Here is a 14,497-nt window from a genome sequence, read left to right as displayed (position 1 = left end):
GGGTAGATGCACAGAGTCTCTTGCCCAGAGTAAGGGAATCAAGAACCAGAGGACATAGGTGAAGGAGGGGAAGCTTTAATAGGAATCTGAGGGATCATTTTTTCACACAGAGGGTGGTGGGTGTATGGAACAAGGTGCCAGAGGAGGTGGTTGAGGCTGGGACGTTCACAACGTTTAAGAAATAATGAGATAGGCACACGGATAGGACAGGTTTGGAGGGATATGGGCCAAATACGGGCAGGTGGGACTAGTATAGATGGGACATGTTGGTCGGTGTGGGCAGGTGGGACTAGTGCAGATGGGGCATGTTGGTCGGTGTGGGACTAGTGTAGATGGGGCATGTTGGCCGGTGTGGGCAGGTGGGACTAGTATAGATGGGACATGTTGGTCGGTGTGGGCAGGTGGGACTAGTGTAGATGGGGCATGTTGGTCGGTGTGGGCAGGTGGGACTAGTGCAGATGGGGCATGTTGGTCGGTGTGGGCAGGTGGGACTAGTGTAGATGGGGCATGTTGGTCGGCGTGGGCAGGTGGGACTAGTGCAGATGGGGCATGTTGGTCGGTGTGGGACTAGTGTAGATGGGGCATGTTGGTCGGTATGGACAAGGTGGGACTAGTGTAGATGGGGCATGTTGGTCGGCGTGGGCAGGTGGGACTAGTGTAGATGGGGCATGTTGGTCGGTGTGGGCAGGTGGGACTAGTGTAGATGGGGCATGTTGGTCGGTGTGGGCAGGTGGGACTAGTGTAGATGGGGCATGTTGGTCGGTGTGGTCAGGTGGGACTAGTGTAGATGGGACATGTTGGTCGGTGTGGGCAAGGTGGGACTAGTGTAGATGGGGCATGTTGGTCGGTGTGGGACTAGTGTAGATGGGGCATGTTGGTCGGTATGGGCAAGGTGGCTGAAGGGCCTGTTTCCACGCTACATCACTCTGTGCCCCAACACGCCTGACCCTTACCACATGTGTAATATCTCATCCTTGGGATTTGGGGACACCTCTAGTTTAGTTTAGAGATAAATCACGGAAACAGGCCCTTCGGCCCACAAAGTCCACGCCAACCAGCGATATCTACACACGAGCACTATCCTACACACAGTAGGGACAATTTACAATTGTTACAGAAGCCAATTAGCCTACAATCCTGTACGTCTTTGGTGTGTGGGAGGAAACCGGAGCACCGGGAGAAAACCCACGCAGGTCACGGGGAGAACGTACAAACTCCATACAGACAATTGAGGAAGGATATTCTTGCTATGGAGGGCGTGCAGCGTAGGTTCACTAGGTTAATTCCCGGAATGGCGGGACTGTCGTATGTTGTAAGGCTGGAGCGATTGGGCTTGTATACACTGGAATTTAGAAGGATGAGGGGGGATCTTATTGAAACATATAAGATAATTAGGGGATTGGACACATTAGAGGCAGATAACATGTTCCCAATGTTGGGGGAGTCCAGAACAAGGGGCCACAGTTTGAGAATAAGGGGTAGGCCATTTAGAACGGAGATGAGGAAGAACTTTTTCAGTCAGAGGGTGGTGAAGGTGTGGAATTCTCTGCCTCAGAAGGCAGTGGAGGCCAGTTCGTTGGATGCTTTCAAGAGAGAGCTGGATAGAGCTCTTAAGGATAGCGGAGTGAGGGGGTATGGGGAGAAGGCAGGAACGGGGTACTGATTGAGAGTGATCAGCCATGATCGCATTGAATGGCGGTGCTGGCTCGAAGGGCTGAATGGCCTACTCCTGCACCTATTGTCTATTGTCTATTGTCTATTGACAACGTCTATAGTCAGGATGGAACCCGGGTCTCTGGCACTGTGAGGCAGCGACTCTACCACCGCTGGCCCAGTTCCTCAGCCACCCCCAGGGATCTGGGGACAGAGCTGGCCTGCCCAACACCCTCATCCACTGCCCTGGAGAATCAGACGTACATTAGTGAGCTACAGCACCGCCGCTCCATCAGTCATGAGAGGCATCCGTAGGGTGGATGATCAGAGTGGAAATGACAGGCACTAGAGGGCAGCACTTCACGTGGAGAGAGGGGGAGGTGAAAGAAGATTCATGAAGCAAAGTGGGTGGGTGTCTGGAACAGATGTCCTGGGGAAGTGGAGGGAGGGGCAAGTGAACAGGTGGGGAATGGAGTATACAGACCCAGTGCAGGTGAATGTACAGTTCAATCAACCATCTCTGTGCCCTGTGTTGGATTATTCCATAAGATAGACACAGAGTGCTGGAGTAACTCAGCGGGTCAGGCAGCATCTCTGGAGAACATGGATAGGTGATGTTTTGTGTCTGCAACCTTCCTCAGTCTGAAGGTAGGGGAAGGGGTGGTCATAGAAAACATAGAAAATAGGTGCAAGAGGAGGCAATTTGGCCCTTCGAGCCAGCGCCGCCAATTATTGTGATCATGGCAGATCATCCACAGTCGGTAACCCATTACCATTATCTCCCATTATCCCTTGATTCCGCTGGCTGCAAGAGGTCTATCTAACTCTCGTTTAAATTCATCCAATGAATTGGCCTCCACTGCCTTCTGTGGCAGACAATTGCACAAATTCACAACTTTATGGGTGAAAAAGCTTTTTTCTCATCTGTTTTAAATGACCTCCCCTTTATTCTTGTCCTGTGGCCCCTGGTTCTGGACTCCCCCAACATTGGCAGCATTTTTCATGCATCTAGCTTGTCCAGTCCTTTCATAATTTCCTATGTTTCTTCAAGATCGCCTCTCATCCTTCTAAATTCTAGTGAATGGTCGACCCGAAACGTCATCTATCCATGTTTTTCAGAGACGCTTCCTGACCCGCTGGGTTACTCCAGCACTCTGTGTCTATCCCCCATGGCCCTGTCCCATGCTGTGGTTAGTTTTGAGCGACCAAAAAATACAGCACATAATAAGCTTCTGTAAAATACTTTATTAGGAACAAATTGATGAGTTTATTAAGTTTTGAAATCCTGTAACATCCGATGTTAAACTATACATTTAAGTCTTCTGTGTCATCTGCAGACACACCCCATGTCTATATCTGTGAGGGCACACTGTGTCTGTGTGGACACACTGGACATGCATTGTGTATCTGTGTGGACACACTATGTATATGTGTGGATGCACACTGTGTATATGTGTGGATGCACACTGTGTATCTGTATGGACACTGTGTCTGTATGGACACTGTGTATCTGTGTGGATACACTGTGTATCTGTGGACACACTGTGTATCTGTGTGGACCCACTGTGTATCTGTGTGGACACTGTGTATCTGTGTGGACACTCTGTGTATCTGTGGACCCACTGTGTATCTGTGTGGACCCACTGTGTATCTGTGTGGACACACTGTGTATCTGTGGACACTCTGTGTATCTGTGTGGACATACTGTGTATCTGTGTGGAACCACTGGGTATCTGTGTGGACACTGTGTATCTGTGTGGACGCACTGTATCTGTGTGGACACACTGTGTATCTGTGGACACTGTGTATCTGTATGGACACTGTGTATCTGTGTGGACGCACTGTGTATCTGTGTGGACACTGTATCTGTGTGGACGCACTGTGTATCTGTGTGGACACTGTATCTGTGTGGACACTGTATCTGTGTGGACACACTGTGTATCTGTATGGACACTGTGTATCTGTGTGGACGCACTGTGTATCTGTGTGGACACACTGTGTATCTGTGTGGACACTGTGTATCTGTGTGGACGCACTGTGTATCTGTGTGGACACTGTATCTGTGTGGACGCACTGTGTATCTGTGTGGACACACTGTGTATCTGTATGGACACTGTGTATCTGTGTGGACGCACTGTGTATCTGTGTGGACACTGTATCTGTGTGGACGCACTGTGTATCTGTGTGGACACTGTATCTGTGTGGACACTGTGTATCTGTGTGGACACACTGTGTATCTGTGTGGACACACTGTGTACCTGTGTGGACACTGTGTACCTGTGTGGACCCACTGTGTATCTGTGTGGACACACTGTGTACCTGTGTGGACCCACTGTGTATCTGTGTGGACACACTGTGTATCTGTGTGGACGCACTGTATCTGTGTGGACACACTGTGTATCTGTATGGACACTGTGTATCTGTGTGGAACCACTGTGTATCTGTGTGGACACACTGTGTCTGTGTGGACCCACTGTGTATCTGTGTGGACACACTGTGTCTGTGTGGACCCACTGTGTATCTGTGTGGACACTGTGTATCTGTGTGGACACACTGTGTGTCTGTGTGGACCCACTGTGTATCTGTGTGGACACACTGTATCTGTGTGGACACTGTGTATCTGTGTGGACACACTGTGTGTCTGTGTGGACACACTGTGTATCTGTGTGGACACTGTGTCTGTGTGGACCCACTGTGTATCTGTGTGGACACTGTATCTGTGTGGACACTGTGTATCTGTGTGGACACTGTGTATCTGTGTGGACACACTGTGTATCTGTGTGGACACACTGTGTATCTGTGTGGACACTGTGTCTGTGTGGACTCACTGGACACGCTGTATCTGTGTGGACACTGTATCTGTGTGGATGCAGACTGTGTATCTGTGTGGACGCACACTGTATATGTGTGGACACTGTAAGAAAATAACTGCAGATGCTGGTACAAATCAAAGGTATTTATTCACAAAATTGTGGAGTAACTCAGCAGGTCAGGCAGCATCTCAGGAGAGAAGGAATGGGTGACGTTTCGGGTCGAGACCCATCTTCAGACTGAAGAAGGGTCTCGACCCGAAATGGCGCCCATTCCTTCTCTCCTGAGATGCTGCCTGACCTGCTGAGTTACTCCAGCATTATGTGGACACCGTGTATCTGTGTGGACACACTGTGTATCTGTATGGACACTGTGTATCTGTGTGGACGCACTGTGTATCTGTGTGGACACACTGTGTATCTGTGTGGACACTGTGTATCTGTGTGGACGCACTGTGTATCTGTGTGGACACTGTATCTGTGTGGACGCACTGTGTATCTGTGTGGACACACTGTGTATCTGTATGGACACTGTGTATCTGTGTGGACGCACTGTGTATCTGTGTGGACACTGTATCTGTGTGGACGCACTGTGTATCTGTGTGGACACTGTATCTGTGTGGACACTGTGTATCTGTGTGGACACACTGTGTATCTGTGTGGACACTGTGTATCTGTGTGGACACACTGTGTATCTGTGTGGACACACTGTGTATCTGTGTGGACACACTGTGTACCTGTGTGGACACTGTGTACCTGTGTGGACCCACTGTGTATCTGTGTGGACACACTGTGTACCTGTGTGGACCCACTGTGTATCTGTGTGGACACACTGTGTATCTGTGTGGACGCACTGTATCTGTGTGGACACACTGTGTATCTGTATGGACACTGTGTATCTGTGTGGACACACTGTGTATCTGTGTGGACACACTGTGTGTCTGTGTGGACACACTGTGTATCTGTGTGGACACTGTGTCTGTGTGGACCCACTGTGTATCTGTGTGGACACTGTATCTGTGTGGACACTGTGTATCTGTGTGGACACTGTGTATCTGTGTGGACACACTGTGTATCTGTGTGGACACACTGTGTATCTGTGTGGACACTGTGTCTGTGTGGACTCACTGGACACGCTGTATCTGTGTGGACACTGTATCTGTGTGGATGCAGACTGTGTATCTGTGTGGACGCACACTGTATATGTGTGGACACTGTAAGAAAATAACTGCAGATGCTGGTACAAATCAAAGGTATTTATTCACAAAATTGTGGAGTAACTCAGCAGGTCAGGCAGCATCTCAGGAGAGAAGGAATGGGTGACGTTTCGGGTCGAGACCCATCTTCAGACTGAAGAAGGGTCTCGACCCGAAATGGCGCCCATTCCTTCTCTCCTGAGATGCTGCCTGACCTGCTGAGTTACTCCAGCATTATGTGGACACCGTGTATCTGTGTGGACACACTGTGTATCTGTATGGACACTGTGTATCTGTGTGGACGCACTGTGTATCTGTGTGGACACACTGTGTATCTGTGTGGACACTGTGTATCTGTGTGGACGCACTGTGTATCTGTGTGGACACTGTATCTGTGTGGACGCACTGTGTATCTGTGTGGACACACTGTGTATCTGTATGGACACTGTGTATCTGTGTGGACGCACTGTGTATCTGTGTGGACACTGTATCTGTGTGGACGCACTGTGTATCTGTGTGGACACTGTATCTGTGTGGACACTGTGTATCTGTGTGGACACACTGTGTATCTGTGTGGACACTGTGTATCTGTGTGGACACACTGTGTATCTGTGTGGACACACTGTGTATCTGTGTGGACACACTGTGTACCTGTGTGGACACTGTGTACCTGTGTGGACCCACTGTGTATCTGTGTGGACACACTGTGTACCTGTGTGGACCCACTGTGTATCTGTGTGGACACACTGTGTATCTGTGTGGACGCACTGTATCTGTGTGGACACACTGTGTATCTGTATGGACACTGTGTATCTGTGTGGACACACTGTGTATCTGTGTGGACACACTGTGTGTCTGTGTGGACACACTGTGTATCTGTGTGGACACTGTGTCTGTGTGGACCCACTGTGTATCTGTGTGGACACTGTATCTGTGTGGACACTGTGTATCTGTGTGGACACTGTGTATCTGTGTGGACACACTGTGTATCTGTGTGGACACACTGTGTATCTGTGTGGACACTGTGTCTGTGTGGACTCACTGGACACGCTGTATCTGTGTGGACACTGTATCTGTGTGGATGCAGACTGTGTATCTGTGTGGACGCACACTGTATATGTGTGGACACTGTAAGAAAATAACTGCAGATGCTGGTACAAATCAAAGGTATTTATTCACAAAATTGTGGAGTAACTCAGCAGGTCAGGCAGCATCTCAGGAGAGAAGGAATGGGTGACGTTTCGGGTCGAGACCCATCTTCAGACTGAAGAAGGGTCTCGACCCGAAATGGCGCCCATTCCTTCTCTCCTGAGATGCTGCCTGACCTGCTGAGTTACTCCAGCATTATGTGGACACCGTGTATCTGTGTGGACACACTGTGTATCTGTATGGACACTGTGTATCTGTGTGGACGCACTGTGTATCTGTGTGGACACACTGTGTATCTGTGTGGACACTGTGTATCTGTGTGGACGCACTGTGTATCTGTGTGGACACTGTATCTGTGTGGACGCACTGTGTATCTGTGTGGACACACTGTGTATCTGTATGGACACTGTGTATCTGTGTGGACGCACTGTGTATCTGTGTGGACACTGTATCTGTGTGGACGCACTGTGTATCTGTGTGGACACTGTATCTGTGTGGACACTGTGTATCTGTGTGGACACACTGTGTATCTGTGTGGACACTGTGTATCTGTGTGGACACACTGTGTATCTGTGTGGACACACTGTGTATCTGTGTGGACACACTGTGTACCTGTGTGGACACTGTGTACCTGTGTGGACCCACTGTGTATCTGTGTGGACACACTGTGTACCTGTGTGGACCCACTGTGTATCTGTGTGGACACACTGTGTATCTGTGTGGACGCACTGTATCTGTGTGGACACACTGTGTATCTGTATGGACACTGTGTATCTGTGTGGACACACTGTGTATCTGTGTGGACACACTGTGTCTGTGTGGAACCACTGTGTATCTGTGTGGACACACTGTGTCTGTGTGGACCCACTGTGTATCTGTGTGGACACTGTGTCTGTGTGGACCCACTGTGTATCTGTGTGGACACACTGTGTCTGTGTGGACCCACTGTGTATCTGTGTGGACACTGTGTATCTGTGTGGACACACTGTGTGTCTGTGTGGACCCACTGTGTATCTGTGTGGACCCACTGTGTATCTGTGTGGACACTGTGTATCTGTGTGGACACACTGTGTGTCTGTGTGGACCCACTGTGTGTCTGTGTGGACCCACTGTGTATCTGTGTGGACACTGTATCTGTGTGGACGCACTGTGTATCTGTGTGGACACTGTATCTGTGTGGACACTGTGTATCTGTGTGGACCCACTGTGTATCTGTGTGGACACTGTATCTGTGTGGACACTGTGTATCTGTGTGGACACACTGTGTATCTGTGTGGACACACTGTGTATCTGTGTGGACACTGTGTCTGTGTGGACTCACTGGACACGCTGTATCTGTGTGGACACTGTATCTGTGTGGATGCAGACTGTGTATCTGTGTGGACGCACACTGTATATGTGTGGATGCAGACTGTGTATCTGTGTGGACGCACACTGTATATGTGTGGACACTAAGAAAATAACTGCAGATGCTGGTACAAATCAAAGGTATTTATTCACAAAATTGTGGAGTAACTCAGCAGGTCAGGCAGCATCTCAGGAGAGAAGGAATGGGTGACGTTTCGGGTCGAGACCCATCTTCAGACTGAAGAAGGGTCTCGACCCGAAATGGCGCCCATTCCTTCTCTCCTGAGATGCTGCCTGACCTGCTGAGTTACTCCAGCATTATGTGGACACTGTGTATCTGTGTGGACACACTGTGTATCTGTGGACGCACTGTATCTGTGTGGACGCACTGTGTATCTGTGTGGACTCACTGGACATGCACTGTGTATCTGTGTGGACACACTGTGTATCTGTGTGGACTTGCATGGACCCCCAGCCCAGGCTCCAAACCCCAAAGAACCTCCCACCCCCATCCCCACCCCACCCTACCCCACCCTACCTCACCCCACCCCACCCCACCCCACCCAACCTCACCCCACCCCCACCCCACCCCCACCCCACCCCACCCAACCTCACCCCACCCTACCCCACCCCCATCCTACCCAACCCCACCCCAACCTCACCCCACCCCACCCTACCCCACCCCCATCCCACCCAACCTCACCCCACCCCCACCCCCACCCCACCCAACCTCACCCCACCCCACCCCACCCTACCCCACCCTACCCCACCCCCATCCCACCCAACCTCACCCCACCCCACCCCACCCAACCTCACGGAATCCAGGGAACCTCCTCTCCTCCCAGGTCATACATTGCCCCCTCCACTCCCCCAGCCAAACCCCCCTCTCCCACGGCAGGCAACCCCTCCCCCAATCCCTTCCCCACCTCAGGTAAACCCAAGCAACCCCCAGCCCCATAAAACCTCCACTCCCCCCAGCCCATTAACTCCCCCTCCCCACCCCTCAGCCCCATGAAACCTCCGCTATCCCGGCCCCCAGCTGAGACCACCCCGTATCCCACTCCCCCAGCCCCATGCCTTGCCCTCTCCCCCACCCCAGAGACCACTCCCCCAGCCCCACCCCCCCAGCCCCATGAACCCCACTCCCCCAGCCCCATGATGCCCACTCTGCCAGTACCACTATCCCACTCTCCCAGCCCCATGAACCCCACTCCCCCAGCCCCATGAACCCCACTCCCCCAGCCCCATGAACCCCACTCCCCCAGCCCCATGAACCCCACTCCCCCAGCCCCATGAACCCCACTCCCCCAGCCCCATGAACACCACAGCACCATGAACCCCACTCCCCCATCCCCATGAACCCCACTCCCCCAGCCCCATGAACCCCAGTCCCCCAGCCCCATGAACACCACAGCACCATGAACCCCACTCCCCCAGCCCCATGAACCCCACTCCCCCAGCCCCATGAACACCCCAGCCCCACTCCCCCACTCCCCCAGCCCCATGAACCCCACTCCCCAGTACCACTCCCCCACTCCCCCAGCCCCATGAACCCCACTCACCCAGCCCCATGAAGCCATGCATCCCCTCCCCTCCCCTGCCCTGCTCGGTCGCCCAGTGCAGCAGTGTGCTGCATCTGGTCACAGCATCTTGGTCGTGTACTTGATGGCCTCAGACTGTACGTCGGCGGTGCTGGGGTTCCTCAGCACCTCCACGCTGCTGTTGCGTTTGATGGGCCCCTTCAGCCGGCTCCACACCAGCAGCATGGTGAAACACAGGCTCGCCACGCCCAGAAAACAGACCAGGCCCAGGCTCATCACCACCCACAGGGCCTGGGGCCCAAGGACAGGGCCTGGGCCTGAGCCTGGGCCTAGCCCCGGTGTCGGGCCCGTCCACACCAGCAGGCAGGCGGGGGCAGAGTGGGTGCCGGCCGCATTGGAGGCGGTGCAGATGTAGACACCGGCGTCCCTTGCCTGGGCTAGACGTACCTGGAGTGAGCCGTCTGGCAGGACCCGCAGCCGGCCGGTGTCCCCGGGGCCCAGCTGGCTGCCGGCGGGGGTGCTCCAGCTCACCGTGGGCCTGGGCTCTCCCTGCACCTGGCACGGCAGGCTCACCGTCTGCCCCTCGCTCACCGTAACCGCCTTGGCCTCCGCCCGCACCCTCGGCCTAGTGCAGGCCGACAGCCCAGCCCCCCGGCCCGGCCCCAGCTCCGCCAACTCACTGCCCCTCAGATCCCCAGGGCCCGCACACACCGTGGGGCCCGGCCCCCACTCCAGCCCCCTGCCCCGGCCCACCGCCCACGCTAGCCGGCAGTCACAGGCCAGAGGGTTGGACGCCAGGCCCAGCCATGCCAGGCTGCCCACTGATGGCAAGGCACCCACCTCCAGTGTGGCCAGCCGGTTGCCCGTCACATCCAGCAGCCTCAGGCTGCCCAGGCCACGCAAGGCCCCGGCCTGCATGTGGGAGAGGAGGCCTCCCACCAACCGCAGCTCGGTCAGCCTGGGCAGGCCTGGTAGGGCATCGCTGGCAATGGTGGCCACAGGGTTGTGGGACAAGTCCAGGCTGCGCAGGTAGACCAGGTGCGCCAAGGCCTCACCTGGCACACGGCTCAGATTGCAGTGGCTGATGACCAGGGAGGTCAGGTTGAGGCCTGCCAGGGCATCGCGGTGTAGAGACTGCAGCCACCGCCAGTGCTCCACCCGCAGCCCCCTCAGCCGCACCAGGCCCGGGAAGGAGTCAGCGGCCAGCGAGACGGCGCCCAGCCCCGACACCCTCAGCGTCTCCAGGCCGGGCAGGCGGGAGAGCGCGGCAGAGGGCAGGGTGCCCGCCTCAGCTTGGGCCAGAGACAGGTGGCGCAGCCCCAGCAGGCCCTCGAAGGCCCGGGCACCCACATATACCAGCTCCTCACCCACATCCAGGCTCCCCAGGTTGTCCAGTCCCTGGAAAGTGCCGTCCAGCAGGAGAAGCAAAGGGTTGCGGCCGAGGCCCAGAGTGGTGAGGTTGGCCATGGATGCCAAGGTGCCCGGCCAGATAGTCTTCAGCCTGTTCCCGTCTAGACGCAGAATCTGCAGTCGGCCCAGGCTGGACAGGGCCCCGGGCTCCATGTTGTGCACCAGGTTGTCCCTCAGGTCCAATTGCAGCAGCTCGCTGAGATTGCCCAAGGCTCCCCGCCCAACCGACGTGATGAGATTCCCGCTGAGATCCAGCACCCTGGTCCCTGGGGGCACCCAGCCGGGCACAGCGGGCAACTCCCTGCCTCGGCACGACACCGTCCCATTGCCCCATCCGCACTCACACGAGGGGGGGCAGTCCTGGGAGACCCCGCACGCACACACACACGCCAAGAGAAGCAGGGGCAGGGCGGGACACATGATGGGCAGATACAGGCAGCACGGGCGGGCAGTGCCAGGCAGTGGCATCACGGCCTCCTGGAAGCAAAGAGAGCACAGTATAAAGGGGGCACTCTTCATTCAAATGCCCCTGCCTTCAGCAATACCCTCTCATACCCACTCCTCCCAAACCGCATGTACAGTGTATGGTGTACATCCATACAGCCTGCCCCCAAACCCCATGTACAGTGTATGGTGTACCTCCATACAGCCTGCCCCCACTCTCTATGTACAGTGTATGGTGTACATCCATACAGCCTGCCCCCACTCTCCATGTACAGTGTATGGTGTACCTCCATACAGCCTGCCCCCACATGCCATGTACAGTGTATGGTGTACCTCCATACAGCCTGCCCCCACATGCCATGTACAGTGTATGGTGTACCTCCATGGAACCTCCTTCCACACCCCATTGACACTGTGTGGTGACTTCCATCGAACCTTGTCCCGATCCTAATGGATTGTGTGTGATGTATCTCCCTTGAATCTTCTCCCTTACCCCATGGACACCATGTGTGATGCACATACACTCTCGCTGTCAACGATTCTCCCCGCCTATTAACCTCCCACAACTCATTGGAGCTGCCTGGAATCAGAGACTCTCCAATGGTAGGTGATAAGCCAGCCTGTAAATCCCCCGAGCTAGTCCCGTTTGCCCCATATCCCTCACAATGTTTCCCATCCGTGTACCTGTCCAAATGCATTTGAAATGTTGTTATAGTACCTGCCTCAGCTACCTCCTCTGGCAGCTCGTTCCATATATCCACCATCCACTGTGTGGAAAAAGTTGTTTCTCTGCTCACCTTTAACACTTTCCCCTCTCACCTTCAATCTGCTGCCAGAGGAGGTAGTCGAGGCAGGGACTATTGCAATGTTAAAGAAACATTTAGATATGTACATGGATAGGACGGGTTTGGAGGGATTATGGGCGAAATGCAGGCAGGTGGGACTAGCGTAGATGGGACGTGTTGGCCGGTATGGGCAGGTGGGACTAGTGTAGATGGGGCATGTTGGTCGGTGTGGGCGGGTGGGACTAGTGTAGATGGGGCATGTTGGCCGGTGTGGGTGGGTGGGACTAGTGTAGATGGGACGTGTTGGCCGGTATGGGCGGGTGGGACTAGTGTAGATGGGGCATGTTGGTCGGTGTGGGTGGGTGGGACTAGTGTAGATGGGACGTGTTGGCCGGTATGGGCAGGTGGGACTAGTGTAGATGGGGCATGTTGGTCGGTGTGGGCGGGTGGGACTAGTGTAGATGGGGCATGTTGGTCGGTGTGGGCGGGTGGGACTAGTGTAGATGGGGCATGTTGGTCGGTGTGGGCGGGTGGGACTAGTGTAGATGGGGCATGTTGGTCGGTGTGGGCGGGTGGGACTAGTGTAGATGGGGCATGTTGGTCGGTGTGGGCGGGTGGGACTAGTGTAGATGGGGCATGTTGGTCGGTGTGGGCGGGTGGGACTAGTGTAGATGGGGCATGTTGGCCGGTGTGGACAAGTTGGGCTGAAGGGCCTGTTTCCGTGCTGTATCACTCTATGACTCTGCCCACCTGTCCACCCTCCCTCACCATTTATTTGTCTTCAATACCCAGCAGACTTTTCTAATGGCTAGCACGGGCCTGATGGGCTGAATAGCCTGAGTCTGAAGTTCAGTCAGCTGAGGAAGAGGAATGGGAAATCCTCACTTGGTCCGCCACCCCAGATCAGTGGTAAATGGCACCCGCTCCCTCCGCTCCGCCCCCCAACTAACCTGAGAACGTCGGAGACCCTCTGGATAACACCTCCACCGAAGGAAGTCCACCCTCAGCCCGGCTTCTTCACGGCCGGCTGCAACCGACGGGAGAGCGGAAGACCTTTCTATTCCAGTCCCAACTTTGGATATTTCAGGGCCAGGCCGTCAAAGTTTCACAGAGTGTGGGAAACTCTGCTGAGAGAAGGAGGTGGGGGGTGGCGGGGGGTGACCAAGGCAGATAGTCTCTCCTAAACCCTGCCAAACTCTCTGTGAGAACGGATCGCAGTGGCCGTGACGACTGGTCCCTTGTCACACTTCAGGGCAGTGTGACGCTGCTTAGGAAAGACAAGCAGGGAGAGAGAGAGAGGGAGAGAGAGAGGGGGAGGTGATCTGAAGTTCGTGAGAACAGGCTCGAGGCCAGAGTCCCTCCTTAGCCAGCACTACGTGCTCACAGCCAGATTGCCACTGCTCTCGAGTTGGTAACAGTGGATGGCGGCGATGGGGTGGGTGGACAGTGGTCACCTCTGTGCTCGGCCACCACCCCTCCTTCCCTCCTTCCTTCCTTCCTTCTTCCTTCCTCCTTCCCGTGGGTCAGTTGGCAGCTGGGAGCTGCCCTGACAGCCCGAGGCAGCTGCACCCATATATATACTGGCATCCCAAGCATTTGACCTCAGGCCCTGCTCCTGAAGATGTTTACGGGGCAGAGACCAGGGTCCTCCCCCAGAGCCTTGAGGCAGGACGGGGGGGAGGGGGAGGGGGAGTGCCAGCATTGCCTGCACTGGGCTCAGATTCCCAGGCTGGGTCCCATGGAGAGAGAACTCACACACGAGCACAGCACTCGCAATGGTGAGGGAGCAGAGTGCTGTGGGAGGGGCAGTGAAGGAGGGGCAGTGAGGGAGGGCCATGCTGTGGGGGAGGGGCACAGGGAGGGCCATGCTGTGGGGGAGGGGCGGTGAGGGAGCGCCATGCTGTGGGGGTGGGGCAGTGAGGGAGGGCCATGCTGTGGGGGAGGGGCACAGGGAGGGCCATGCTGTGGGGGAGGGACGGTGAGGGAGCGCCATGCTGTGGGGGTGGGGCAGTGAGGGAGGGCCATGCTGTGGGGGTGGGGCGGTGAGGGAGCGCCATGCTGTGGGGGTGGGGCAGTGAGGGAGGGCCATGCTGTGGGGGTGGGGCAGTGAGGGAGGGCCATGCTGTGAGGGAGGGGCAGTGAGGGAGGGCCATGCTGTGGGG

General features: G+C 55.2%; 2 protein-coding genes across 2 annotated transcripts in view; one reads left to right on the top strand and one right to left on the bottom strand.

Moving 5' to 3' along the window:
- Positions 1 to 14,497, top strand: part of LOC144612362 (semaphorin-4B-like) — a 66,144-nt gene that overhangs the window by 25,817 nt on the left and 25,830 nt on the right. The gene's annotated exons all lie outside the window — the stretch shown is intronic.
- On the bottom strand, positions 9,796 to 13,522 carry LOC144612417 (leucine-rich repeat and immunoglobulin-like domain containing-NOGO receptor-interacting protein 4). Its single transcript, XM_078432034.1, has 2 exons — positions 13,286 to 13,522; positions 9,796 to 11,583 (listed from the first exon to the last, which is right to left on the bottom strand). The coding sequence occupies exon 2, from the start codon at positions 11,572 to 11,574 to the stop codon at positions 9,796 to 9,798; it is 1,779 nt and encodes a 592-aa protein (XP_078288160.1). The 5' UTR covers positions 11,575 to 11,583; positions 13,286 to 13,522.

Source organism: Rhinoraja longicauda, chromosome 44, assembly GCF_053455715.1.
Source record: "Rhinoraja longicauda isolate Sanriku21f chromosome 44, sRhiLon1.1, whole genome shotgun sequence".
In the NCBI taxonomy this organism is placed as follows: domain Eukaryota; kingdom Metazoa; phylum Chordata; class Chondrichthyes; order Rajiformes; family Arhynchobatidae; genus Rhinoraja; species Rhinoraja longicauda.
The sequence above is the reverse complement of the archived record's forward strand: the minus strand, read 5'-3'. Positions and strand labels throughout refer to the sequence as shown.